General features: G+C 36.4%; 2 protein-coding genes across 2 annotated transcripts; both read left to right on the forward strand.

Moving 5' to 3' along the window:
- Positions 1,094-5,764, forward strand: LOC109822114 (dynein light chain 1, cytoplasmic-like). The gene is made up of 2 exons (XM_020388280.1): positions 1,094-1,536; positions 5,309-5,764. The coding sequence occupies exons 1-2, from the start codon at positions 1,246-1,248 to the stop codon at positions 5,465-5,467; spliced, it is 450 nt and encodes a 149-aa protein (XP_020243869.1). The 5' UTR covers positions 1,094-1,245; the 3' UTR covers positions 5,468-5,764.
- On the forward strand, positions 23,885-26,312 carry LOC109822883 (protein ODORANT1-like). Its single transcript, XM_020389144.1, has 3 exons — positions 23,885-24,252; positions 25,195-25,324; positions 25,831-26,312. The coding sequence occupies exons 1-3, from the start codon at positions 24,120-24,122 to the stop codon at positions 26,285-26,287; spliced, it is 720 nt and encodes a 239-aa protein (XP_020244733.1). The 5' UTR covers positions 23,885-24,119; the 3' UTR covers positions 26,288-26,312.

Below are 27,443 nucleotides of genomic sequence, written 5' to 3' on the forward strand. Positions count from 1 at the left end.
AAAAAACAGCCCTGCTTGGAGCCGCACTCATTTGGTCCGGACTAGGAGCCGGGTCAGGATCGGGGCTAAGCATTTTGCCGGGTCTGGATCCGGAAATTCGGGCTAGGCCGGCCCGTTTAGATAGACCTACTTCTCTGTCGGTATTTTCTAACACCATCTACTGTCGCTGTTCATTAGAAGCAAGAGCCTAGAGTTAATTTGGGCCGGCCCAATATGTCAATTGAAAGGTCCATTCCGAGTTTTTAAACCATGGACTTAATTGGCCCAAAGTAAAGCCTTAAGCACAAGACCAAAGGGTCTCTAAATAATCGTAGTTTATGTGGTGCCCACAGTTGACGAAAGAGACGGGCCGGCTACAAGATCCAGCTACCGAGCGTGACCATCTGGGTCCCACGCATCCATAACAGCAATAACGATTTATAATACGGCTTTTTGAACAAATTCAAGGACAAAATTTGAAAACAAACTCATTTTGAAACTTATTTATAAAAAACGATATATTTTTAACTTATTTATCAAAATTGACACAATTTCAGTCATCTCGTTAAAATTAGGTCGGTTTTGACAAAAAAAATATCAAACTTCACGGGTGAAGTTTTTTACATAACAAAATTTCACGGGACTTGAAGTCCCGTGAAGTTTCGGACAACTTTTCGTCAAAACCGACACAGTTTCAGTTAGATGACTAAAACTAGATCTATTTTGACAAATAAGATGCAAATAAATCGGTTTTATAATTAAGAACCAAAAGAGTTTGTTTTCAAAATTTGTCCTAAATTTGAGGACCGGGTTGCTCGTCCACTGTCATTCGGGGGACCTCAAAAGGAGTAGGGAGGTCTAAGAGCCTGTTTGGATTTGTAGAGGGTGAAGGGAAGTTAAGGGAAACTAGGTGAGAGAATGGAAGGGAAGGGAAGGGAGTTCCTTTCCCCTTGGTTACACCCCAATTTGGGGGGTAACAAATTTTATACTATTAGGGGGTGAATTAAGAAAAACTAGAGTGAATAATTTTACCCCCTAAAATGTTCTCAAACAAAATGAATGGAGATGAATGGTTCCCCTAACTTCTCTTCACCCTTATTCCCCTCAATCCAAACAAGCCCTGAAATAATCCAAAATTTACGTCCTTATCTGCAAAATTGTCTCCCTCCTCTCCACTCCCCCTCAACGCCCGTACACACCGAATTCAAAAAACCCTAGAACTTGCCTTTCTCTCTCTCGCCTTCCGATGCCACGTCACCAGCGACGATGAGGAAAAAGAAGTCAGCCATGGACGCGGCGTCGGAGGAGCTCGAGAGGCGGAGCAGGTACCTGAGCTCTCTGATCCAGAGAACCAAGCTCAATGCCGAAGAAGAAGAGGAGGAGGAGGAAGAGGTTAAGGAGGAGGGGGATGGTGATCCACAGGAGCAGCAGAACGTGAAGGTGAGGGCGGCAGACATGGCGCCGGCGATGCAGCGGAAGGCGTTCCGGTGCGCCGGCGAGGTGATGAAGGGGATGAGGAAAGTCGATGGCAAAAAGATTGCTCTTGCCCTCAAAAAGGTCATTTATTTTTCTACATTAGACCCCAAATCTTCATATTCCTCGATTATACCCAACATTTTTCTTTACACCCTCAAATCTATGAAGTTGTTCTAAGTGAGACCCCCATTTCGAACAAATATGAAATTGGGGGTTGGGGGTCGAATTTCTAATTTAGAAAGGTGGAGAGGGTTTGTTACAGAAGCAACAAAGATTTCGGCTTTTATTATGTTTTACAAAACTGCAATGAATTTTCAGATAAAGTCGATAAATTATCATGAGCTTTAGTACTACCAGGATATAACTAAGTTAGTTTTGCAATGGTTGCAAAAAACGTATTATGAAATGAAATAGAACCATTCGATGTGTTTAACTTGGTATGCATCTTAAAGGTCTATCAATGAGATATCATGTGTTTAGAGATATGTTATCCATGAACTTCATCCATTTATCATGATCTACATGTCTTTAAAACATCTGTAATGAATTTTGATGTTTTTGAGACTTCTAACTCATGTTTCGTATTGTCTCTTTAGCTGTATTGGTATAAAGCTGGTATGTTCAGAACCACTTGATGCATCATGCATGAGTAATTAGAAGATGGGATACTTCCAGTACCCCCCTTGGAGCACCTAAGCAACTTCCAAAATGTTTTTTTGTGCAGGTTTTTCAAAATTTTTTGGCGATTTGCTAAGATATCGCTTCCATTCGTCGAAAATTGTGTGGGTTTAAATGGATTACCACTTAAGGAAACTATAGTCAAAGGAAATAGACAGATAACTTGTAACTAGGGGGTAGAAGGATGCGATATGAATCAGTTTTCCTGGCCGTTAGGTATGTGAAAATAAGGTCATATTGAGGCTCTTAGACAGGTTTGCAACACTATAGAATCACGTGACATTCCTCATGTCTTGAAGGTATCGGAAGGATAAAAGTTTTTATTGACTTTCCTTAGATTGCTTAAATGCCTTGCACTTTGATCTTTGTTTATTCTCCTGATCTAGCTTTATGATCTATAACTCTTGGATTACATGGGCTAGTCATGAGATTCTTGGAGTCAGAGTTCTGACAGATTTATATGCTTAAAATATATAGCCAATTATTCTCAGTTGCCTAATATGATTAGAATATATGCTATTAACTGTGTAAAATGCCATAATTCAGTGTTTTGAGCGGTTAGGACACGCCCAAGTTATGCATAAACCATAAAACTTTGACCCATAATATATAACTGGAGTATTCAAGAATTTTTTGAATGGTGGGAAGTTGTTTTTCGTAACTACTGATGAAATGACTCCCTAACTGTGTTCATCTCCAGTTATGGGCTAGTTGGATGCTACCACATGACTTGTGCCTATGTAGCCAACATACTCACCTCAAAATAGGCAAGTGGAACTTATTAGTATTCTTGGAAATTATTGCGGACGCCTACTTTAGGCCGACAACTAGCCACTAGATCTGCCTAAACTTACCATCTAGTAGATGCATCTGTGACCAAGTATGGGCTTAGGAATGCAGGAAGCTCTCTTTCAGTAGACGCTTTCAAAGAGCTTAGATGGCCTGTATAAGCTCCTATTTTAGCAGAATAACAATATTTATCGGTGTTCTCTTTCCTGTTTGACATTTAATATTGGCTATTTACCTCATGTTCTAGTTTTGTGATTCTTATCTGTACTTCACTAAGTTCAGAAGTCTTTTATATAAAGATCTATATGCAATACTCTCTTGTTTCTAAGACTATTGATTTAGTAAACAGGACCACTTTTGCATGTGTGTACTTATTTGCCTTGTTGTACGGAACTTGTTAGCTCTTCCTCTTCCATCTGAGCTGGTCTCCATTTGATTTATGTTCTTGCATTAAAAGATCTCTATCAATTTAGTAAACAGGAACACTCTTGCATGGGTGTACTCATTTGCCTTATTGTGTGGCATTTGTGGAATGTTCGCCTTCCATCGGAGTTGGTCCATTTGATGTAACATTTTTGCATCTTATGGCGTAAATACTGTTACTTCATATCTTGTCCTCCAAATAAACTTGCAGTAGACTGTAGATAAGAAGTTAGGTAACAAATCATGTTATACTTTTAAATTCATTTCTTGATTTCAACAAAACATCTGAATTAGAAGATACATCAACTTAAGTTAGGCAATTTAATGATTAGCATTGGAATATAACAAATGGTTTTAAATGAATGATTTTTGGAGTGAAATTACCTATTAAAGAATCAGCAGGGAGTTGCAGCTAGCTGAATGAATATATTTAAGGGTGTGTTTGGTAATCAAGGTGATTTTCTTGTTGTGTTTTTTTAGAAAATCACCATGCCATGGTGTTTTTTTTTTCAAAAGTGTTTTGTAAACACCATTTTGAAAGTTTCAAACATATGTGTTGATCATATATCATTATGTTCATGGGAACTATTAAATTTGAAAAAATTGTAATATTTTCCTTTGCAGAGCTCAGATGCAATTTAACAAAAATGTTATAAAAGTTGACAAAACAGAGATTTAATAACAGAAATTGAACTAAAAAACCGAAAACAATAAATTTACCTGAATTGAAGGTGTCCGGAGGTGAGGATTTGGGGAGGACAAACAAGTTAGGGTTTGGGCTCGGGTATTGTTTGGGGGAGGAGAGAGAGCTGGGGAGGAGAAGAGGAGGGGTTTCGGCGGTGGAGATTAGACGAGGAGGGCCTTCGGCTCCGGCGATCGAGGAAGAGGGGGGTCGGGTTTGGAACTTTGGTGGTGAAAGAAGAGGAGAAAACACAAAAGAGGGAGAGAGAAAAGAGTGCTGGAGACGTGGAGGCGGCAACGGCGACTCGGAGAGTCACGGGAACTCAAAACACCTTTTTGGTTTTTTGAGAAAACTGTTTATTTTTGGGATTTTTAATGAGCCAGGTAAAAAAAAAACACCACATTCACCAAACACGTTTCATTTTTTTTGAAAAAATAAATGGAAACGACATAAATGCCCCCAGTTGCCAAACGCTCCCTAAAAGATCTGTACATGGACGTGCCATAATGCCATTATTTATCGGTTGAATATGATTATGCTAAGGACTCTTAACAAATTTTGACTTGTTTCTCAATAGCATGAACTTTATTAAAAAAAAAATACCCAATATCAACACCAATCTGTGCGGGAATCCAAGATATAGTAAAATGAAACCATTGGAGCCTTCGAGGAGACATGATGAAAAGCTTAGCAGCTGCAGTCCCAGAAGGATAGGTCCTGCTAAGTTTTTGCTCCTAACAAATTAGGGAAGTTCTGTTGCTAGACTTGCTCAGATCCATTCGACATTATACTCCCTACCTACAAGATGATATGCAACTGTGTTCCATTTATTGTCTGTCCTGAATTTTACATAGCCTAGAACTGTATTAGTATAATACGTAGCCTAGTATGGATGGGACTTCCTTCAAGAAGCCCAAGTTGTTTCCTGACGGTCTCCCTAAACTAAGGGTCTAACCTGAAACAAAGATAATATACTATGTTTGAGGTCATTGCAGACTGTGAAGCTCTATTTGCTGATGATTTCTGTCTACAATCTTTTTAAGTCTGCAAGGATAGGCCCTTCTTGTTCATCACAAAGCAGGAAGCAAATCATGATAGCATGTAAGTTAATGAGGTTTAGCTTGAGCCAACCAACACATTGGCCCTCATTTGATCCACTTTCTCTCTTGCACTGATCTCATCGAATGGGGCCAAAATTTTCGCACATATGCATCTTGATCAAGCTTACAGAATTTGGACTATCAATAAATGGAATTAAAGTTTGGTCATTTCTGTTTACAGGAATTTGATTCATCATATGGGCCAGCATGGCATTGCATTGTGGGGACAAGCTTTGGTTCTTATGTCACACATTCCGTTGGAGGCTTCTTGTATTTCTCTATTGACAAAGTTTACATTCTCCTGTTTAGGACAGCAGTGGAGCCATTGGACCATACATAATCTTAGAGCTCACAACTCAAGCTCGGGCTGTTGTAAGTGAATATAGACATGCTTGAAACTTAGCAAGATATTAACCTATATGGCATCTATATGTAAAAATGTGATGCACCCACTAGACATGAGTCAATATTTGAAACAACATATGCTGGAAATACTGGCAGATATTGTTGAACGGATCACTGTGAAATCCGTATCTGTTACCAGTTTCTGTTTTGTTCACCATATTTTATCAAAATGTGGTGTTTTGTTATCATGAATTGTACGTTAATCCTGATTTGAAGATTCCTATTTGGCATACATCTATTATGTTCTCTTTAGAGAGAATATCTCCAGTCTTTCAATATTTTAAGTAATGAGAGCAATTGTATTCTATATTTTCTTACAGATTTATTGACAGTATTTTTTTTTTTAACATTATGAAACTTCAAATCCCTTGGCCTAAAATTTCTCAGAGACAAGTGTATTCTTGTCAAGGAGACAATCCTTGCTTGGCACCAAAGAGATAGACAAGTATTAGGATTTCAGTTTCTAGTTTCACCAACTTCCTTGTTTCCCATATTTTTATCTGGTCAACATATTATCTCTCTGGTTTCTTCTTTGTTGAAGGTGCTATCAATGAGATAGTTTGGTGGGTGTAAACCGTATGATAACAACAAAAACAAAGAAGTATATAGTTGTGCAGCTTGAGCTACATATTTGTTCATAGACGTACTTGGTTTTATAAACAAGGGTTGGTAGTGGATACAGTTTATGTGCTATAAAGGGTTAGTAACTTATTATTGTCAAAATTTGCTATAAGCACCAAGACTGTCTCGCGCACAAATGATAGTCATGTTCCCATGTGGTTGTCACATAATCATATTTCCAAGTGGTTGTCACGTAACTTTAATGTGTTGTAACTTTAATGTGTTGTAAAGAGATCCTTTAAACGTTCTACTATATAGAGACACTCTTATTCTTTTATAGATATTGACCATATTATCCCCTACGATATATGCACGAATAACTAAGAAATAACTCCGATTATATACCAAGGAGTCTTAAGTATTAGTATTAAAAAAGAAAAATGCTAAGTGTACTACTCATTTGGTACTCCCATGTACAAAAGAGTAAGGTCATGATGACTCACCACATAAAAATTATAATGATGAGTCTTCATGGTCCTACTTTTTTGTGAGTAAGAGTATCAAATAAGTGCAATGAGAGTAGTACATTTATCACTTCCCATTAAAAACGTGTAGGAATAAATGGATCTGTGGTGATCCTCGTCCCTATGGGTATATCTTAACTTGGACTCTGGTTACGGATTGCTCTTATCTATGATGTACTTATTGTTTGAAGTCTACTCTACCGATGTATTTATTGTCTAACATCTAAATTTGATTTTGTGATACTTATATTTAGTTTTAAAAGAGCTAAATACAAGAAAGGGTCAATTACGCCTTCTTCAGTCTTCACAAATGAGAAGAAGGAATATGCAGTCTAGCGAGTGGGCCAACTTGGTCCCTCGCAGCCAAAAGTTTACTGCACTTCAAGGGAAGTCTTAGCCAACATCTTGAATTAGTAATTGACCGGCAACTTGGTCCCTCGCAGCCAAAAGTTTACTGCACTTCAAGGGAAGTCTTAGCCAACATCTTGAATTCACCAAACAGCCCCTTAGTAATTGACCGGCAACATTCACCTAAAAAAACGTCGATCGCGAGCCTTGGCACGGTCGACCGGCAACGTGCACGCCTTAGTACATATTCTGGATTTTTAGCCGGTCGACCGTGACAATTTCGGCGGTCGACCGCCAGACACTGTAATTGAATTTTGGGTTCTGTCGTTTTGTCTGGTCGACCGCGACGTCAAATGCGGTCGACCGCGATTCAGGTTTGGGTCTTATTTCGTTTTCCTGTTTAGTTTAGGTTTGCTGTTTGATATAAATTCAAACACACGTTTTAGGATTTTTTTGGAGCAGTAAGAGTTTGTTTTGAGCATAGAAAAGAGAGATCTTTCTGAGCTATTGGTTAGGGTTATTGTTTGAGAGATTGAGAGCTTTGTTGGTGAGATTAGTTGGTTTGTTTTGAGTGATTTGTAATCTCAGTTTATACTCTCCTTCTCTATTAGTGAAAACCCATCCCCTTCTTGCCCTGTGGACGTAGGCAACTTGCCGACTACGTAAAAATTGGTTGTTTGTATTTGTGCTGTTAGTTTGCATTGTTTGGTTTTCTCTCTCGGCGTTTGGTTTGGTTCCTCAAAGCATAAAGATTGGTGGCTTCCGTGCACAGCAAGTGGTATCAGAGCTCGGGCTACGCTTGGGCTAGTTAGAGGAGTAGATCACTTTGAAAGTTCGTCTAGGGCTTCAGTTGATGATAAATGTGGGATTTTTATTATTGTGGATATTGTCTACTGTCGTGTGGGGGTGAGATTTTTTGGAGGCCCTTGTTAGGGTTTCAGTTGGAGGTAAAAATCTCTCTTTTTTAGTTTGGATCTATTCTTCGTTTGTCTCACATTAGTTTGTTGGTGCTTTGAGAAAAATGACTGAGAAAGAAGGAGTTGTGGTGGGTACTTCCGGCATGAAGACCGTCCAAAGTTTGAATATCTACTCTATGAAGATAGACGTGGAGAAGTTTAACACACTAATAATTTTGGTCTTTGGAGATGTGAAATATTGGATGCGCTCAACGCGCAAAATTTGGAAGATACGTTGGAGTTGGACGGGAAACCGAACGACATTGAGGAAAAGGTTTAGAAGAAGATGAATAGAACGACGTGTGGTGTAATTAGATCTTGTTTGACTCAAGATTTAAAACATGATGTGATCAATGAGACTTCGGCAAAGAAGATTTGGAAGATCCTAGAGAGCAAGTATTTAACCAAGAGTGTGGAAAATCGTTTGCATTTGAAGATGAAGCTTTACCGATTCCAATAGAAGAAAGGAACCTCCATTGGTGATCACATGAATCACTACACGAAGCTTCTTGCGGATTTGACGAATGTAGATGTTATGGTTGAAGATGAGGACAAGACGTTGCTATTGTTGAGTTCCTTGCCTGACGAGGAATATGAGACATTCGTTCTTACTCTGATTAATAGGAAAACATCTCTTTCGTATAGTGAGGTCACTGCTGCACTTGTGAATTATCAGTTTCGGAAGAAGGATAAAGAGACTTTAATTGAGCCAGTGGCAGGGGCATTAGTCGCAAGAGAAAAGAGTCCAAACCGTAATAGGAGGTCACAGTCTAGAGGGGTACATCCTAGAGTCCGTAGGAATCAGTGTGCCTTTTGTAAAGAGGATGTACATTGGAAAACTGAATGCCCAAAGTTGGTTGATCGAGCCGGGAAGAATAAGGGGAAAGCTACTCAAGATTCAGAGGTGAATATTGCCAAGGCTAGTGGTAACAATTCAGATTCAGATTCTTCAGGCTATTCGTGCCCTGCACTACCGTCAGTTTGTGTTGTCGACTCTATAGAGTGGATGTTGGATTCGGGTGCTTCTTACCACATTTGTCCTAGGAGAGATTGGTTCTCTACCTTTCAGGAGTTGGAAAGAGGGGATGTCGTGCTCATGGGTTGATCATGAATGCCTTATTGGTGGTATCAGTACCATTCATATTAGGATGTGTGACAGAGTGATTCGGGAGTTGGATGAAGTGAGGTTCGTTCCGCAGTTGAGGAAGAACATCATTTCACTTGAAGTTTTGAAGACAACAGACTATCGGGTGACATTAGAGGATGCATCTTTGAAGGTCACATTTGGGTCCATGATTGTGATGAAGGGTGTCAGGAGGAAGAATTTGTATAATTTGATTGGGAGCATGGTGATTGATAGAGAGCTGACGACTTCTTTGGATTTGACTAGACTGTGATGTTTGTTGAGACTGGTTTATTCAATTATTGGTGTCGTGCATGGATTGTTGAGGAGTGTTTTGACCTACAGATTGAAGTCCTGTGAGCACATTGGTATGAGCAAGGAGACTGAGGTGGAGTTTGGTACTTCTATCCATCGATCGAGGGGTCTTCTAGGTGGTGTTCATTCAGGCATTTGGGGGCCTTCCAAGGAGGCATCATTGGGAGGTAAACGATATTTGGTTTCCTACGTTAGGGACTGTTCTAGCTATTTGTGGGTTGCAACCAAGTCCCGTTGGTATGAAGTCCTAGAAGTCAACAACAAGTGTAGGATGTGTATTGGAAAAAAGGTAACACGTTGTTCTGATTTTGGTAGAGGTTATTTTCTGCGTTTTGTGTCGAGTTCATGGCAGTTTGAGACACTTCATTAGAGAGGAAATATTGGGGCGACGAGATGAGATGACAGTTTTGATGGGCCGTTCCTTACTGGAGGAGGATCGACGTTTGATGTCGAGCATTGGTTTTAGTATTCGGGCTTCGACATATTCGGGTCATCTTAGTCATAGGTTACCGACTGTTGCGTTTAAAGATTTTTGATCTAGTAGAGTTGCTTCAGATATTAGGTTGCTTCGGATGTTTGGTTGCTGTTTGTTGGAAAATTTGTAGTAACAAGAAAAATAATGAAGAATCGTATTTGATTTATTCTCTCTAACTGCTTAGAAAAAGAATGATTACAACCCTCTCAATCTTGATTACAATTTGGATTTCCTGATTACAAAAGAGAAGAGAATGAATTTGATTCTCCTCTTTGTTTAATTCTGGGTTCTTCACGATGGCGATGGAGTACCTCTCTCGAATGCTCGCGTCAAATTTGCTCTCCGTTGACGATCCGATGTTTTGCTTCACTGGAACGTGGTCTTCTCCTCATGATTTGACGTTGTGGAGAACTTGCGTGGCAAGTTTGAAAATAACTCTTAACGAGTTAATAACTCAGAGCGAGTTTTAGAAGAACTTGCAGAGCAAGTTTTGAACTCTGATCGAGTTGATAACTCTGAACGAGTTTGAAACTCTATGGAAGAGTTGATTTAACCGAAAGTCGGTTATAAGCCAAGGATGAAGAAGCTCCTATTGCCGATCTCCAAAATCCCAGCCGAAGGATGAAGGCTCTTCTTTGCTGCCAAGCTTCAGATCCAAAAAGCTAGCCTCCGATCAACCAAGCCCGCTCTTGACCGAATCTTCCTCCGTTGATGAGACAAAATCCGATCACTTAACTCAATTGAGTTTCTCGTATTTATATGGGATTAAGGGTGGTAACTGCCCCCTTAATCCGCTCCTAAGTGGGGAGGAAATCCCTCAAATCTTGGGGGAAAAACGGTTCCTGGAACTGTTCGGTTCGTGTTTGAACGAGTCAAACGCCGAAAATGGCGTTCTGGGCCCGAACTCTGCGTTTTAGACTAAAAACGCAGAGTTTGGCCTATTTTGGGTGGCTGAATGCACAGGCCGCGATGCGTTGTAAATCTAAAACGCAGAGTTGGGACGCAGAGATGAACTCTGCGTTTTGGACCTGAGACGCAGAGTTGGAACACAGAGATGAACTCTGCGTTTTGGACCTGAGACGCAGAGTTGGGACTTGCGTTTCAAGTTTGGAACACAGCCACGACCTCTAAGTTTTGGATCTGGAACGCAGCCACGACCTTTGCGTTTTGAGTTTAGAACGCGAGCACGACTGTTTGCGTCAAAAGTTAACTTTGTCATGGAATTCATTATATCTTCGGTCGATTACAATAAATTCAAAAAAGGAGATAGCCTTTTTATAAGACTCATTTTACACAACAAAAGGAAAAATTATAACTCTTGAGAAACAAACGCAGGATCGTTGTTTGGATCGCTGCTTGCGTGGGATCTTTGCCTGTGCCGGGCGAGCTTTAGGCTAAGTCCGATGTTCTGACGAAGTCCAGTCTTACAGACGGACTTTAGAACATAACTTACTGCGAAGAACAGGTCATAACTTTCAAACCGTAAGTCGGAATTGGACGAATTATATATAAAAATTAGCTATCTCGACGAGACGGAGCCGAAAAAACCAACCCCATAGGGTTCGGTTTGCTCCGTCATTTTTGCCAAATTCCTTACGGTTTGAGAGATATCTGCGTTTTAATATGAAGAGACCGTCGATTTGTAGTCTCTTTCGCTAGAGCGTTTGCAAAGATCGTCACCTTGTAACATTCGTCTTGGCTCCTTGAAAATATGAGAGTCATCAGATTGTTGTGAAGGTCGTCAGATTGTAACCTTCTACGTAAAAGTCTTCAAATTGTAACCTTCTGAAAGTCGTCAGATTGTAACTTCCATCATCGGTGTTTGATGGGGATTGACTATTTGTTATGATTTTTATACAGCCTACAGTTGCCCAGCATATGGTCACATCGACGATGTGAGATTTGATCCGAGTGCATATTTGGGATTCAGAGGCTCGTTTGGTTATCAGGTGAGGGTCTCTGATTTTGTTCTGAGCAGATATGTCACATTTGACTCTCGATAAGTAGAGAGTATTGATCAGATCGTTGGGATATCGCATCGGGTGGAGGGTGATGCTACTCATGTTGGGTGGAGATTACTCCACATACTCCAGATCATACTGCATCGTTTGGGATTCCAGCTGAGGTAACACAGTTTGGGGATCATATTGATATGGATGCAGATGATGAGTTGGTTGATTCGAGTGTAGCTGGTGGACATAGTTCGAATTTTAATATGGCCGTTGGTTCACCTCAGATGGAGGTGTTTGGATCTATTCACTTTGGGGCCATTAGGAGAGCTATCAGTTGCAGTTTTGTTGGTGATGTTAGAGAAGGGTTGAAAACTCTTCTAATTGATTGAGGGTCTTTGGAAGCTATTTGGGTGAACTACGTGAATGCTTGATTCCTTGGGCAAGAGGATATGTAGGCAGTCATTTATGATATAACCGGTTTGGTGAGTTGATACCGATATTTGGAGTTTATTCGCATTTTCATTTGGTTCTCGACTTATTGTTGATTGAGTTTGTTGTTGTGATTTTGTTTCACTTCGTACTGGACGCAACAAGTGAGACATGTAGTTTGATTGGTATCGGCTCAGTTTTGGGAAAACTTTGTCGAGGTGGAGAATTATAGAAACGACGAAAACATTGATCGGGAGCTTTGGCACGGTCGACCGACAACGTTCACGACTTAGTACAAATTCTGGATTTTTGGCCGGTCGACCATGACGATTTTGGTGGTCGACCGCCAGACACTGTAATTGAATTTTGGGTTTTGTCATTCTGTTTGGTCGACCGCGGCGTCAAGTACGGTCGATCGCGATTCGGGTTTGGGCCTGATTTCGTTTTCCTGTTTGGTTTGGGTTTGCTGTTTGATATAAATTCAAACACATATTTTAGGGTTTTTTGGAGCAGTCAAAGGTTTGTTTTAAGCAAGAAAAGAGAGATCTTTCTGAGCTATTGGTTAGGGTTATTGTTTGAGAGATTGAGAGCTTTATTGGTGAGATTAGTTGGTTTGTTTTGAGTGATTTGTCATCTCAGTTTGTGCTCTCCTTTTCTATTAGTGAAAATCCATCCCCTTCTTGCCCTGTGGACGTAGGCAACTTGCCGAACTACTTAAAAATTGGTTGTTTGTGCTTGTGCCGTTATTTTGCATTGTTTGGCTTTCTCTCTCAGTGTTTAGTTTGGTTCCTCAAAGAATAACGATTGGTGGCTTCCGCGCACAACATCTCCACCTCGCTTATATCGAGAGGCAAAAGACATGCATTCATTTGTAACGTAACAGTCAGCAATCGAACCCTTCGGATGAGTTCAATTACGCATTATGTGCTTTAAGAAACCCAAATATCTAAAAAACAGTAATAACTATTACTTATTAAGATAAAATAATTACATGTTAGGTAAAGTGACTTAATTGAATTTTAACTAACCCCTCCATAGAATACATCTAACGATAGTTAACTGGACCTCCGAGTAATGTCTTATCTACAATATGGTGTGTAAGATGGACCATGATGGTGAAAATTGAGGGTGGGAAGAATAACTCCGTTTTGCAGAGGGTTTTATTCATTTCTCCTTTTAGTACTTTAAATTCTGTAACACCAATAACTTTTGAGCATAACTTTCTAAAAAATCCACAAAATTCAATTATAACATTTGTTACTTCATCATGAGCCATATTGTTACGTAGTGCCATGGGAAGCAATTGATGAAGAAGGATGTGATAATCACGAGCCTTAAGTCCCAAAATTTTTTGTTCTTTCACCTAAACATTATTTGAAATATTAGAGCAGTAACCATCTGGCGACTTGACCAATTTGAGCACCTCACAGAATCTTTGCATCTCAACCTTTGTTACCGTAAAAAGAGATGAGTGCAACTCAATTTACCTTCAGTGACTTCTCGTGCTTGCAGACCATGTTGGATGTTCAATGCATTCAGGTCTCCCTGAACCCGTAAATCCTTCTTTGATTTCTTACCATCCTATAACTATGGACAACAGTTGTCACATATATATTTTTTAATATGCATCTAGGTTATGCCAAAATTTGAGCTTTTGCCAGTATGGTAGTTGAAATAATATACTAAATTTTGTCCATCCTTTTGGCAATTACTTATCATGTGTCTCATCCATAATGGACACTTGTCTCTTTCGTTTAAGTTCCCTCTTCATAATGAAAGTACGTCTTGGAGCTAGAATATCCTCTCTTGTATATCGGCTCTTTACAAACTTAATTTTAGGATATCCTTCAAATAATTCTACAATCTCATCTCTGGTCATTACATGTGGCTCTCCTCTTTTCTCTTCTTGGCCATCAAACTTATTCGCCCACTTTTTACCTCTGTATTGATGTCCTTTACGTAACCATCTTCTGTTAAACCAATAACACATCTTTCGATTGTATTATAAATAAAAGCCTTCAAAGTTTGGACCACACACAGGACAAGCAAATATTCTTTTCGTAGACCAACCGGAGAGATTAGCATAAGCTAAAAAATCATTAATTGTCCACTTAAGAATAACATGGAGATTAAATGATTTACGGAAAAATGCATCATATGTTTAGACACCCCCATCCCAGAGAAGTTTTAACTCATCAATTAACGATTCCATGAACACATCTATATTATTACCGGGTGAGTGTTTGCCTGGTATCAGCAATGAAAGGATCATATACAGTTGCTTCATACAAATTCCAAGTGGCAAATTATAAGGTATTAACACAATTGGCCAAGTAGACCAACCTAAACTCATAATGTCAAACGGGTTGAATCCGTCGCTAGATATACCTAATCTAACATTCCTGCACTCTGTGGCAAACCAGGGAAAATATTGATCCACATGCTCCCATGCATCTGCATCTGCCAGATGCTTGAGTTTACCATCAACTACGTGTACTTCCTTGTGCCACCACATATTTTTAGCTGTCTTTTATCATATACATCCTCTGTAACCTAGGCACCAAGGGAAAATGCCAGAGCACCTTCGCTGGAATTTTCTTCTGCTGCTTAACTGACTCATTTACCTTTCATGTTGAAGTGTGTGTATTCTTTCTCCAACGAGATACTCCACACTTTGGACATTGCTCAAGCTTCTCATTATCCTTATAATACATGATACAACCATTAGGACACATATGGATTTTAGTGTAATCTAAACTGAGAGCGCTAACGATCTTATTTGCATCGTAACACTTTTCTAGTATGCTATTCTCTCCATCCAGAATTACCTTGCATAGTAAATTAAGAAGCATTTAAAAATATTTATTTGTCATTCCGCTGAGGGTCTTAATATGCATCACTTGAAGAATAAACGACAATCTACTATACTCTGAGCAACCGACGTACAAATCCTTCTCGTCATTTTCCAATAACTTCATTAAACTGTTAAAGCCATAAGTATCACCCATATCTTCAGCATTTCCGACACCTTCTGCATCTTTGGGAACTTTGAGAACCTCTGGAACTTCTACAACTTCTATAACTGCCGCAATATCATTGAACATTGCATGTGTATCATCTATTCTCATCTTTATATTTCCGTCAACTGGTTCAATATCTTCGTCTTCTTCGTGAAATCGCCAATATTTATACTTTTCATCAAATCCTCATCTTTCTAAGTGTTTTTGTATAGTAACTCTATCCACTAAACCCCTATTTTTGCAAATGCTACATGGTCAAAACAACTAATCGTTCTCTAACTTCCTCGGATTTGCATACGCATACTCAAGGAACGCTTCTCATCCTTCACGATATCGAGTGTCACCTCCCGCTCTTCTTTTCATAATAGGAATATCAATCCACGACTTGTCAGGAACTTCTCTCATCTATATATTAAGTACAATTATTAATTATCTTAATATCTCATAAAGCATTTTAAGTTTGATAGTTTTTACCATAGTTGATTTGAACAAATACTAAGTAGGTGAATTTCTCTTTTATAATTGTCATTGTTGTACTAAATTAGGCTAAACACTATCTACGTAATAATCTTCATTGTATACATTTGAACAAACAATAGGTTAGTCTAAAACTTTCTCGGCTGTCATAGAAAGGATTCTATCCCATTAATAATATAGTAGTGCTTACATCTAATTTTGAATACTTTGTGTATTTTTATTTCTAGAAAATTTTGGCAGCACCTACCCGCTGTTCTCCGAGTACACTATGCAGATGTTATTATGTGTATCGTAACAGACCAAAATCGGTAAATAATAAATCGAAACGCATAACAATATACGCTTATTGTACACGGAGAACAACGATTACATGCTACCAAAATTTTCTAGAAACAAAAATACACAAAGTATACAAAGTTAGATATGCGCACTAATATATTCCTAACCCATCCGAACTGGACATATCCAATAGTTACGTACAAATTCTTTCTATTTATAATATAAAGTAAACAATCATTTCAGTATATAATTAAATTCCATACCCAAATTTGAGTCGTCTATCTTATATTATAACTCTAAAAAAATTGGTAATAATTATTGGACGGAGACCTACGACTATTGTTAACTAATTTTTATTCACCTATAATGGATATATAACATATTTTTGTGTTATATATCACACTAAATATAATTAGAATTAGGGTAGCATTTAAATTCAACTTTAGTAGGGCATGAATAGTATTGGTTATTGTTGGATTATTATGATATTAAGATTAGGATTAGGGTAATATTAGATTTTTGTGAAATTAGAGTTAAAATTAGGTCATTTAGGTTTAGGATAACTATATTTGCATGATTATGAACAATCAATAGCATTAATTGCATAATAATTTTATAATAATAAAAAACTAAAAACTAGAAATAAGTGAAGACTAATACCTTTCAAGGAGGCGGAGGATGTCGACGATGGTTGGAGTTGAGGATGTAGGCGTTCGAATAATTAATCTACAATTTAGTATAATCAAAGTCCAAAAATTTTAATTAGTTAGTTAAAGAATAAAAATTGTCTTAAAATCTGTAAATTGAAAAAATAAAAAAAATTTATGCAGGGAGTTACCGACGGACAATAACGATCGCTGGTGGGTCGACGAGCGGGTGGTGGGTGGCTGCGGAGTGGCGCGGGTAGGCGCCTGCGCGCGGCGAGGTGGGCGATGTGGGTGGGCGAGGGCGGCGCGGGCGGGGCTCGATGCTGGCGGCTAAAAAATGAGGGCAAGAGAGAGACTGAGAATGAGAAATAGGTGGAGGCTAGGGTTTGGTTTGAGATGTAATGTTACAGACATTTTAATTTTATCCCCTCAAAGCATATTTTCAAATTAGTCCCCTAAATCATGGAAATTGCTATTGCAACCCTCAAATCTAACTATCATTACCGATTTTCTTTTACATCATTGAGTTCAGAGTTAATGTTTGGAATATTTTAATATAGTCCCTCAAATCTTCAATATTTCCAATTTAGTCCCTCAAATCTTTAATATTTCAAAATTAGTCACTCAAATCATAAAAATTTCCATTACATCACTCAAATCATCACAATGTTTACAATTAAGCCCATTGGTTAACACCGGTTAGATTTAAAAAAAATATTCCTTTAAATCTAACTATTATTACGAGTTTCCCTTAACTTTTAATTATAAGAAACTGGACCCGTTAAAAATCTAACATGTTTGGACCCAGTTGAGCCGTTAAAACGTGAAAACCCAAATCCATTAAAAACTTATTTTTTCTCCAATAGATATCATCTTCACTCTAACTCAATTTTCACGGCTCTTTCTCCTCTTAACCTTATAAAAACTCCAATAGAACTTTATCCAAACTAATTCTTTAGTGATTAAATCTAACTTAACTCCTCTCAAATTTATTAATGATGTTTGCATGCTCAAGTTCATCCGTAAATGAAGCCAAGAGTAGTGAAGGTCATCGAATCTGCTAGCATAAAGAATGGAAGAAAAATAAAATTTAAAATTAACACAGAATTCCTAATTAATTGAAAAGGACGATGATAAGTTCAGGTATATCATTAGCAAGATCAATATGATTACATGTTCATAACACATATAACTAAAAATGATCTCCTCATTAGTCTCTCACCACTTTCTCATTATTTTCATTTTTCTCATCATTTTCTCTAAACTAATCAAAGTCGAAGCCAAAAACTCATGAATATTTATCGAATATCAAAGTATATTTATTCCACTAAAGAATTTAATTTTTAAGTTGTATTAAAATTTATAAATAAAAATTATTCCTTTATAATATATGATGTGTATATATTTAAATCAAAATTTAATTACAAAATTGATTTAAGATTATTTAAGTCTTAAAATCGGTATATAAAACTTAAGTAGAAATGGTAAGTGAGTTAAAAATACGACATCATGTATGCAATAGTACAAATAATAACCTATTATCAATTTTAAAATGAATATTTAATAGACAAACGAATCGAATATACATCTGGTCAAATTCTAATCGTTAGCAAACTCGAATACTAAAAAATATTTGTTTACTGTTAAATGAACTACCAAATCGAATATGACCGAATAGTTATTCGAACAATTGTCGAACTATTTGTTAATTATTTGGTTCATTTCCACCCCTAGATGTGATAGCAATTTCCATAATTTGGGGAGTAATTTTGAAATATTGAAGATTTGAGGGACTAATATTAAAATAACCTTTATTTTTTGTGGGGGTCACTAATTGATAATGGGATAACCAGTCACCAATACGCATTGGTGATGAGCACTGACCCATCGGCAATGTGCATTGGCGACGGAGTAAAAACCGTCGCCTATGATGACTATTGGCGACGGGTGCTGGCCATCGCCAATGCAAACATTGGCGACGAGACTGTTCCCATTGCCAATGTTCATATTGGCTACGTATTCGATATCAGTCGCCAATACCCCATCACCAATGCCCTCTTTTATACTAGGGTTAATTTTAGCAAATTTACTATGAATTATCTTTAGCTTATTATTTTTGGTGACGGATTAGCAACTAAGTGCCAACTCAATTTTTTTGTTGTAAGTTTATCATGTAGATGGAAGTATTGTCATGTAACTAATGTACTAGTAGCTACTATTTAGTTCATTAAAGTTCATAATTGATTTGATTTCACTTGATTATTGGATGATCCAAGGTATGCACCTCCAAAAGAACATTATCTCCTTGCTTTGAGGATAGCATACTTCCAAATTCATTCACCTTGGCATCTTATCTCACTCTGTAACTATTATTCAATTTTCTCAGTTGGTCAATTTTGTCCAATTCCGTTGGAATATTAATTATTACCATCAATCCTCATAATGACATTGGCGTTTTTGATACACATAGTGAAGGAAAGTGAGTCTAGTCACCTAATCTACTATTTTTTTAACTACAAAGGAACAATAAAATGAATAGTAAATCCTAATCAGTAAATCCTAATCAGCATATCCCAAGCCACATTCTCCTTAAAAATTTCGGCCTCCTTTCTTTAACCGTACACTTTTTTAAAAATCCCCACGATTCTCTCTCTCTTCCTCTCTAAATATTTCTTCAGAAAAGGATTTAGAAAAAAACTCTCTCCCCTTCTCCCCCTCATGGCCGTTGTCGACTCCGCTGACGCCCTCATCGAAGCCCAACCTCCACCGATCCCAACTTTTGCAGTGGTCACATTCAGAAAATCTAGGGTTTTGATCTAAGTATTACGGTTTTAATCAATCTTTAATTCTCTTGAAATCTTGATCATTAACAGAAACCAAGCAAAGAAATGTGACATATTCAGTACTCGGAGAAATACTTCGATGATACCTTCGAGTACAGATACTCTTTTAATCAAAAAAAACTATTTTGTGCATTTTTTGTTCGATTATATCTTCGATTTGATCTTGAATTACAGAAATTTGATGATTATTGATGATCTTTTGGTTAATTCATGCACGTTGTCCTCCCGCTTGAAGTTGCAAAGATGCTGCCCAAGAATCGCCTTCTCTCTGAGGTAATCACAAAATTCTAGGGCTTTCTTTTGAAAAGTTTATACTTTTTTTGAGTTTTTTTTGCTTGAAGTTAGAATCTTTAAGGGTAAATTTCACAGAACCCCCCTCAAAATTGGTGTGAATTCATCGCAGAGGGGCAATTTTCCAAAGTTTAGCACTTAAATGATAGATTAGAAGGCAAAAACATTTTAAGAATTAATAATTTCGTAAAACTCCCAAAAGTTTAAAGGGGTTCTCTCTAATTTTTATAGTTCAAGTTCGTTTCTTGCAAACCATTCAACTGTTTTTAAATCCGAATCAAATAATTACCTTACACTTGCATATCATTTTAAATCTTTTCACGGTATCTATTTATATTAGCATAGGTTTTAATAGTAATTATTTTCCATTGTTGTTTGGGATAACTTCTTCTATCTGCTTATTTTATTTTATAGGAAAAGTAAAGTACTTGACATAGTCGGAGTCGGAGTTCTAGATATTTTTTTGCGAACACAATATATTTTTTAAATCCGCATCTTCTTCATTGTAATATGTTTATGGTATTTTAATGCTTTTTATTCGCTATCGAATTTCTATGCTTGATATTTATCTAAAATCAGTTATCAAAACTGGTGATTCTGCTCGGGAATTTTGGTTCCAAACACCTCCAGAGATCAATCAAGATGCTCCTTACACATTTGGTATCATAGGTTAGTTTATAATTCTTTTGTTAACTTCTTCTTTTTCAGAATATCAGATTTACTGCAAGGAATATACAATCTTGCATCCCGATGAGGGCTGCCATAGAGCAACTTACGATGGCAGTAGGATGCTTCTAACTGTATGAAGAGTCGAACTACAGACAAGGTACCCTTTGTGATTGTGTATGGAAGGCTTCCGAATCATTATCTTGACCTTGTTTTGGCACATGTTGAGTTTGCTGAGTTTAAAAATATCTCTCAAATCGTAACGAATAACTAGTAAGGAATTTATAGGAATAACTAGTACTGATGTAGAACACACAGCAGACACGTTTATGTCAAAGTGGGACAGTAGCAAGCCCAAATGCGGGCCTAGTCGAAGAAAATAACTAGTTTTGAAGAAATGGTCGTAACTTTCAAACCGTACGTCAGAATTAAACGAATTATATATGAAAATCGACTATCTCGACGAGACGGAGCCATCCAAACCGACCCATTAGGGTTCGGTTTGCGTTTTCTGTTTCGCCAAATTCCTTACGGTTTGAGAGATATTTGTATTTTTGTCTATTTTTTACTATTTTTAGTAATATTTTAAGAGTCTGTTTTGTTTAGGAAACAAATCCGATTTGATCTTAGATTTTGTTTAGGAAACAAATCCGATTTGATCTTAGATTTGACCGGTGGACTTTCCTAGTAATAAGGAGTCTTTTTAGGAGTTTTAATATTTTAGAAAATTTTTTACTATTTTTGGTGGACTTTCCTAGTAATAAGGAGTCTTTTTAGGAGTTTTAATATTTTAGAAAATTTTTTACTATTTTTGGTAGAGTTTGAGTCCTTGTAGGAGTATTTTTAGGAGTTTTAATATTTTAGAAAATTTTTTACTATTTTTGGTAGAGTTTGAGTCCTTGTAGGAGTATTGTTTCTTTTTTTATTTAAGAAGAGTCTTATAAGCCCTAGATGCATAACTTTTGATTAATAAAATTTTTATTTTTCCTCAATATTTCTTCGTGGATTCGAAGCTCTTCATGGATTCGAAGATTTTTCTTGGTGGATTCCGAGACTACTACTTCCACGCTGTGTCAGGTTAGTTTATAATTCTTTTATTAACTTTTTCTTTTTTCAGAATATCAGATTTACTGCAAGGAATATATAATCTTGCATCCGCTAAATCTTAAACTTATATAGCCTTGGAACTTTTGATGATTTATCATGTTGACGTTAATATAGACGTCAGAATACTACAGATCTTATTTATGTACAATATGAATAGATATTATATACTTTATAATGTGAGCCTTTTATTTCTGGATATACAAATCTCGAAAGATAAGAGAAGAGGATTTTGAGATCACTGAATTTAGAGTTTTTTACTTCTTGAAGAGAAAGGGAGTAGACTTGCTAACTTTCATGTTCTTCCATGTTGATATAACACATCTTTGTACCATTATCTTCTCTTATAGAAAAAGTTCAGCAAAGAGATCTAAATGAAGAGGGTGAGTAACGTGAGTTTGCCTCATCGCCTATCGCAGAATCTAGGTTTATTCATAGGATTTTTGAATTTAACCCTGTCATTAACAACTTAAGTTTTACGCATTACAACAATGTTGTTATAGATATGGCTCTTTGGGTTCCTCTCTACCATCATGAACATCTAGATGTTGTTATAGAATGATTTTATGTCAAAGACTGCAAAAGAATAAACAAAAAAAGTCAAAATGGATGGAATGACAACTCTTAAATTTTAGAAATTTTCACATGCTTCAAATCGAATATACCTTTGGTCAAATTCTATTCATTTATAAGCCAAACACTAAATATTATTTGTTTAGTGCTAAATAAACAATTGAATCAAACTTGATCGAATATCTGGATGAATAATAACCGAACTGTTTATTAATTATTCGGTTCACTTTCATGATTATACTTCAAATCTAAAGCAAAGTTCTTTATTTTAGTAACATGTTCAATATTTGTAGAAAATCTTTTAGGAACCGTGTTTTGCACGGCTCTAAATACTAGTATATATGAGGTAGTTCAAACCCATTTTGGCTTGAAAAGTTGCAATCCACATTGCGTGAACCTAAAGAGAAGTGATCAGAGAAGGAAGCCCCAAAAATAGAAGTGGGCCTTGTTCTTGATTAAGCTTTCAAAGCCTAATAACAGCATCCTTTTAAAGCTCGGAGCAAAGACTTCGAGTCACCTGCGCTTGCAAAGCAAGCAAAACCAGCAGGCAGCGGATGAGGTGGCGCTTTCCTCGCTGACTCACTTCACACGCGAGCACACTTCGCCTCCTCCCTTGACACGTGTGACCCATACGAACTCTGTGAATAATTGCAATAGAAGACACTCCTTCGCAGTGATAACTATACTAAAAAGAACTGGGTTTTTTCTTGCAAATTGCAAAGAGAAATATGAATTTCTATAGGTCTTGCTTATATAGCACAAAAATGGTACAAACACTTGTAGTATAATTAGTATTTTCAAGAGTTTTATGAATCTTATTTCTACGTCTAGTAGCACAACTCTTGTTGTATATTTAACATTTTTAAATTAGTGAGGGATATACGTCACTACCAATTTTAAATTAGTGAAATCAACATAGAATAATAGTGTAATTATAGCGATGGAGAGTAACCGGCTACATCCTGGAGTTGTTGAGCCTTAAACGGACGCTAGAAATCAATTTTAACATAAAAGCTACTAGCTAGGTATTGGTCTCAACTTCTATTTTAAAGTAATAAAAATTTCTTATGCTATCCGATATAGTATGAAATCAATTTTAACCTAAAAGCTACTAGCTAGGTATTGGTCTCAACTTCTATTTTAAAGTAATAAAAATTTCTATTTTAAAGTAATAAAAATTTCTTATGCTATCCGATATAATACTATACTCAAACATAAATAATCAAAAAATTAATGATACACACACATAACAATGGCCTATTCGGTAAAAGTACCAGTATAATAAAAAATGTTGTGCATACAAATATAATAACGTACCATTATTAAAATATGTTCTTTATGAACCTCTATAGAAAATCATTTAAGAACAAGAAAATCATCACATGTATTTTACAATCACTTCTAAATCAAATACACACCGGATGCGTTTGGCAACTTTAAAAAGAGACCGGACCAAATCTAGTTTTCTTCTAACTAAGTCAAAGTTAGTCCAACTAGAAGGTGGTTCAGAAAAAAACTAGTTTAAAACCTAAATTTTAAACTAAAGAAAATTATTTTAACTTTGGCTCCTTTATTGTCAAACTGAAAACTAGTTTTTAAATTAAAGTTGTACTCACTAAAATTAGTTTTGTAAGGTTACCGAACACACATGCAATATCATAACAGAGTATTGAATCCGAGTCAATTACACCCTTTAAAGGCATGTGCTGAGCAATTGTCGCGAGCTCCTACCGTCCCATCTACAGAGAACCTCTATAGAATTTCTTTTCTTCTCCTACCGTCCCATCTACAGAGAACCTCTATAGAATTTCTTTTCTTTCTTTTTGTTTTATGCAGCACACCTCCTCTCTCTCTCTCTCTCTATAGAATTTATAACGGAAGGTTGTGTTGTTCAAAGCCATAATTTCTTAACTCTGTTAAAATTTTTCTCAAGCTGGATTGAGTTGACTGTTGGCTTATTAGAGATTTGAGAGAGAGAGAGAGAGAGAGAGAGAGAGAGAGAGAATGGGGAGGCAACCATGTTGTGAAAAGGTGGGACTGAAGAAGGGACCATGGACAGCTGAGGAGGACAAGAAGCTCATCAACTTCATCCTCAATAATGGCCAATGCTGCTGGAGAGCTGTCCCCAAGCTTGCAGGTCTCTTTTCTAATTCTCTCTGTTTCCTTGATTAAGACTTGGTTTCTGAATTTGCATATCTTCAGATTTTGAAGATGCATTGTTTATAATCAGAAATGAAATTGCTTTGTCAATTAAGGTTGTTGAAACACAAGGGAGAAATTTGATTACTGTTTTAATTAATTGGTTTTTTTTAAAACTTAAGAGAATATATTATCCGTGTTCTTCTTCAAACTTCTTTGCTCTTTTATTGTTAGAATATAATAATATACTATTGTTAAATTGTAATAATATAAATCTTCACCATAACTTTTTAGTTTTGGTGTAATGGTTAGAGAATGTTTAAGTGGTATCAGAGCAACTCATGTTTAAATCACATCAACTATAAATTTAAAGCGGAATATTAAAAAATTAACACGGCTACATGAGTTCAAGTTTGGGCCCATAAAAAGGACGCTCAACCGTTGCTATAACTTTAGAGTTTTGATCTAATGGTCAGTGAGAATTTAAGATTTATGATCTCTTCTTCATTTTTATTATGTTTCGCTTTTACGTGAATTGATAGCTTTGTTGATAAAACTGCTCTTTATTACGGGTCTTTCTCTCACAAAATTTTAAAGAATATAAGATTATAATGTCCGATTCTTACTTTTAATACAGTGAACAAGAACTTTAAGTTGATATCAAAGTTATTGAGTTTGATCCTATTCAAGTGGATTTCAAAAAACGTTTCATGGCATAGCATAGTTTGATTTTGATTATTGAAAAGAATTCTCTACCTACAATCACATAAAAAAGCATAAATTACAATTCTTTATTCTCACCCAAAATATTTTAGAGTTTTTTGATGTTTCAATGCAATGTAAGGAACATATGATTAATGTTATGGATGTAGATTTTGTATTAGTGGAATGCATATATTTCTCAGTAATCTAAAAGATGAAATTGTTCTGTTTTGTCCAGGGCTACTGAGGTGCGGTAAGAGCTGTAGGCTTAGATGGACAAATTATCTCAGGCCTGATTTAAAGAGGGGATTGCTGTCAGACTCGGAGGAAAAAATGGTCATTGACCTCCACTCTCAACTAGGCAACAGGTACTATTTTATATTCATCTTTTAGTGTATCTCTCAAACTTAGTACAAATTGATTCTGCCCTTCTCAATTTCTCTGCTTGCCAAGACAACAAAATCCTTACCCTAAGTTGTTAATCAATTCTATTAAATTCGTAAGCATATTCTTCTTAGTTGCTTCCAGCTAGATTTTTATAGGTCTATCTGGGCTCCTTCTTGACAATTAACTAAAATTTAATCATTAAATTGTTCTAATTTGTGCATTTAATTATTTCCATTGTAGATGTCCAGACAACTTAGCCAATATTATGCTTTGATGTTTATTTTTTCCTTCTTTATTCCATCATTCTTTATTCTAGACAATAACAAAAGCGTAGGGCTACAATAGGTAGCTGACGATAATAATCAGCGTAAAATCTAGTCGGATCTTTATTATATGAATAGTTAACGGAACAAGCTCTGATCTCCTATGAAAACACGGAACACTCATTTATCCACAGATTAGCAATAACATTCTCACTTGCTTGCAGATGGTCTAAAATTGCAGCTCACCTCCCAGGGAGAACTGACAATGAGATCAAGAATCACTGGAACACTCACATCAAGAAAAAACTCAAGAAAATGGGAATTGATCCTCTCACTCACAATCCCATCTCTTCGAATTCAGCAAAAACCCAAGCAGAAGTAAAACAAGAACAAGAAGAAGAACAGAGCAAATCCCGTGCATTTTGCATTGATGATGTGCCCATGATCCTTCCTCATGAGATATTGGTCCCTAATCATTCGACCTCATCGCCATCAATCTCAAGCACTTCTTCTTCTTCCTCCAGTGATCCTTTATTGAAGGTCCCAACCATGGAGTGGCAAGAGTCTATGACTTTGTGGGGGCTTGATGATTTAATGGGGTGGGATTCTACCTTTTGTTGTGATGATGTTGATGGGAAATTGGCATTTGATCAGGAGCCGTGGAAATTTGAGCTCTTTTGATTTGCCAAAAAAAAAAAAAAAAAAACCAATTTGTGACTGTATTTTGTTCTTAGAGATTATGATACAAAAAAAAAAGAAGAAGAAGAAGAAGAGTAATTGCAAATGTACCTGATGAACTTTTCTATTAGCAACTCTAAAAAGAATTATCATTTTGGCAAAAGTTTATGGAGGGAGATGGGTCGACATTTGTAAACATGAAGAGCTAAATTGTTAACATGTTAAGTAAGATTTATTTTGATCTTTGTTGATGATTTTAATGTTTGAGGATAATAATTATTACGATATAAGAATGTTAACGGGCTCCTCATTTGATTAACTCATTTTAACCCCTCTAGAAAGATTATTTTAACCATTTTGTATTTTTTTGGTAAATTATAATGGGTTAACTCACTTTTCCTTTGTATAGATTATTTTTGTGATTTATATGTGACGCCTTGACATCTCATTAATATCACTACAAACAACAAATGTAGTTGTAACTATATTTATGGCAAAGCCTCTAGTTGTACCTAATTAAGTTAATGCCTTCCTCATATACGAACGTAAGTTACAATTCTAACTATTTTGAGTTTTAAATAGAGTTTAAATTGCATCAACCCTAACAAAACTTTTAAAAAAATAAATCATAGATTTAAAACCACAATCAAATTACCAAATTTCAAAACTAAATCGCACCAAAATTTACAATTATATTCAATTCACAGTTTCATTACAATATAATTGCAACAAGCCAATCAAGTACCCTTGGTGTCTGTTAATGATATTGTATTCTCATACGGAACAATATTATCATATAGTACTGTACATCTATTTTGTAAATATTTGTTACATTTACTATTAGAGGCTGTTTGGTTCATTTTCTAAAAATATAGGAGATGAAATCCCCATCAAGAAATTAAATCCATTGCTTTTAATTGATATCTTAGAAATTGCTAATTTTTTATTTGGTTGAACATGATAACAGGGAAGCTAATCTTAAAATTTATAATTTTATGTTTGGTTCAAACCCCAAAAAATAGGAAAGCAAAACTAGAAGGGGTACAAAAAGAGACAAAGAGAAAAAGGAGAGAATGTTGATGTGATATTAATGTATAAGCTTTACATCCAAATCCTCTACAAAAGTTAAGATTTGGCAAATTTTAAAAGTTGGTTGCTT

Source organism: Asparagus officinalis, chromosome 8 (assembly GCF_001876935.1).
Source record: "Asparagus officinalis chromosome 8, Aspof.V1, whole genome shotgun sequence".
In the NCBI taxonomy this organism is placed as follows: domain Eukaryota; kingdom Viridiplantae; phylum Streptophyta; class Magnoliopsida; order Asparagales; family Asparagaceae; genus Asparagus; species Asparagus officinalis.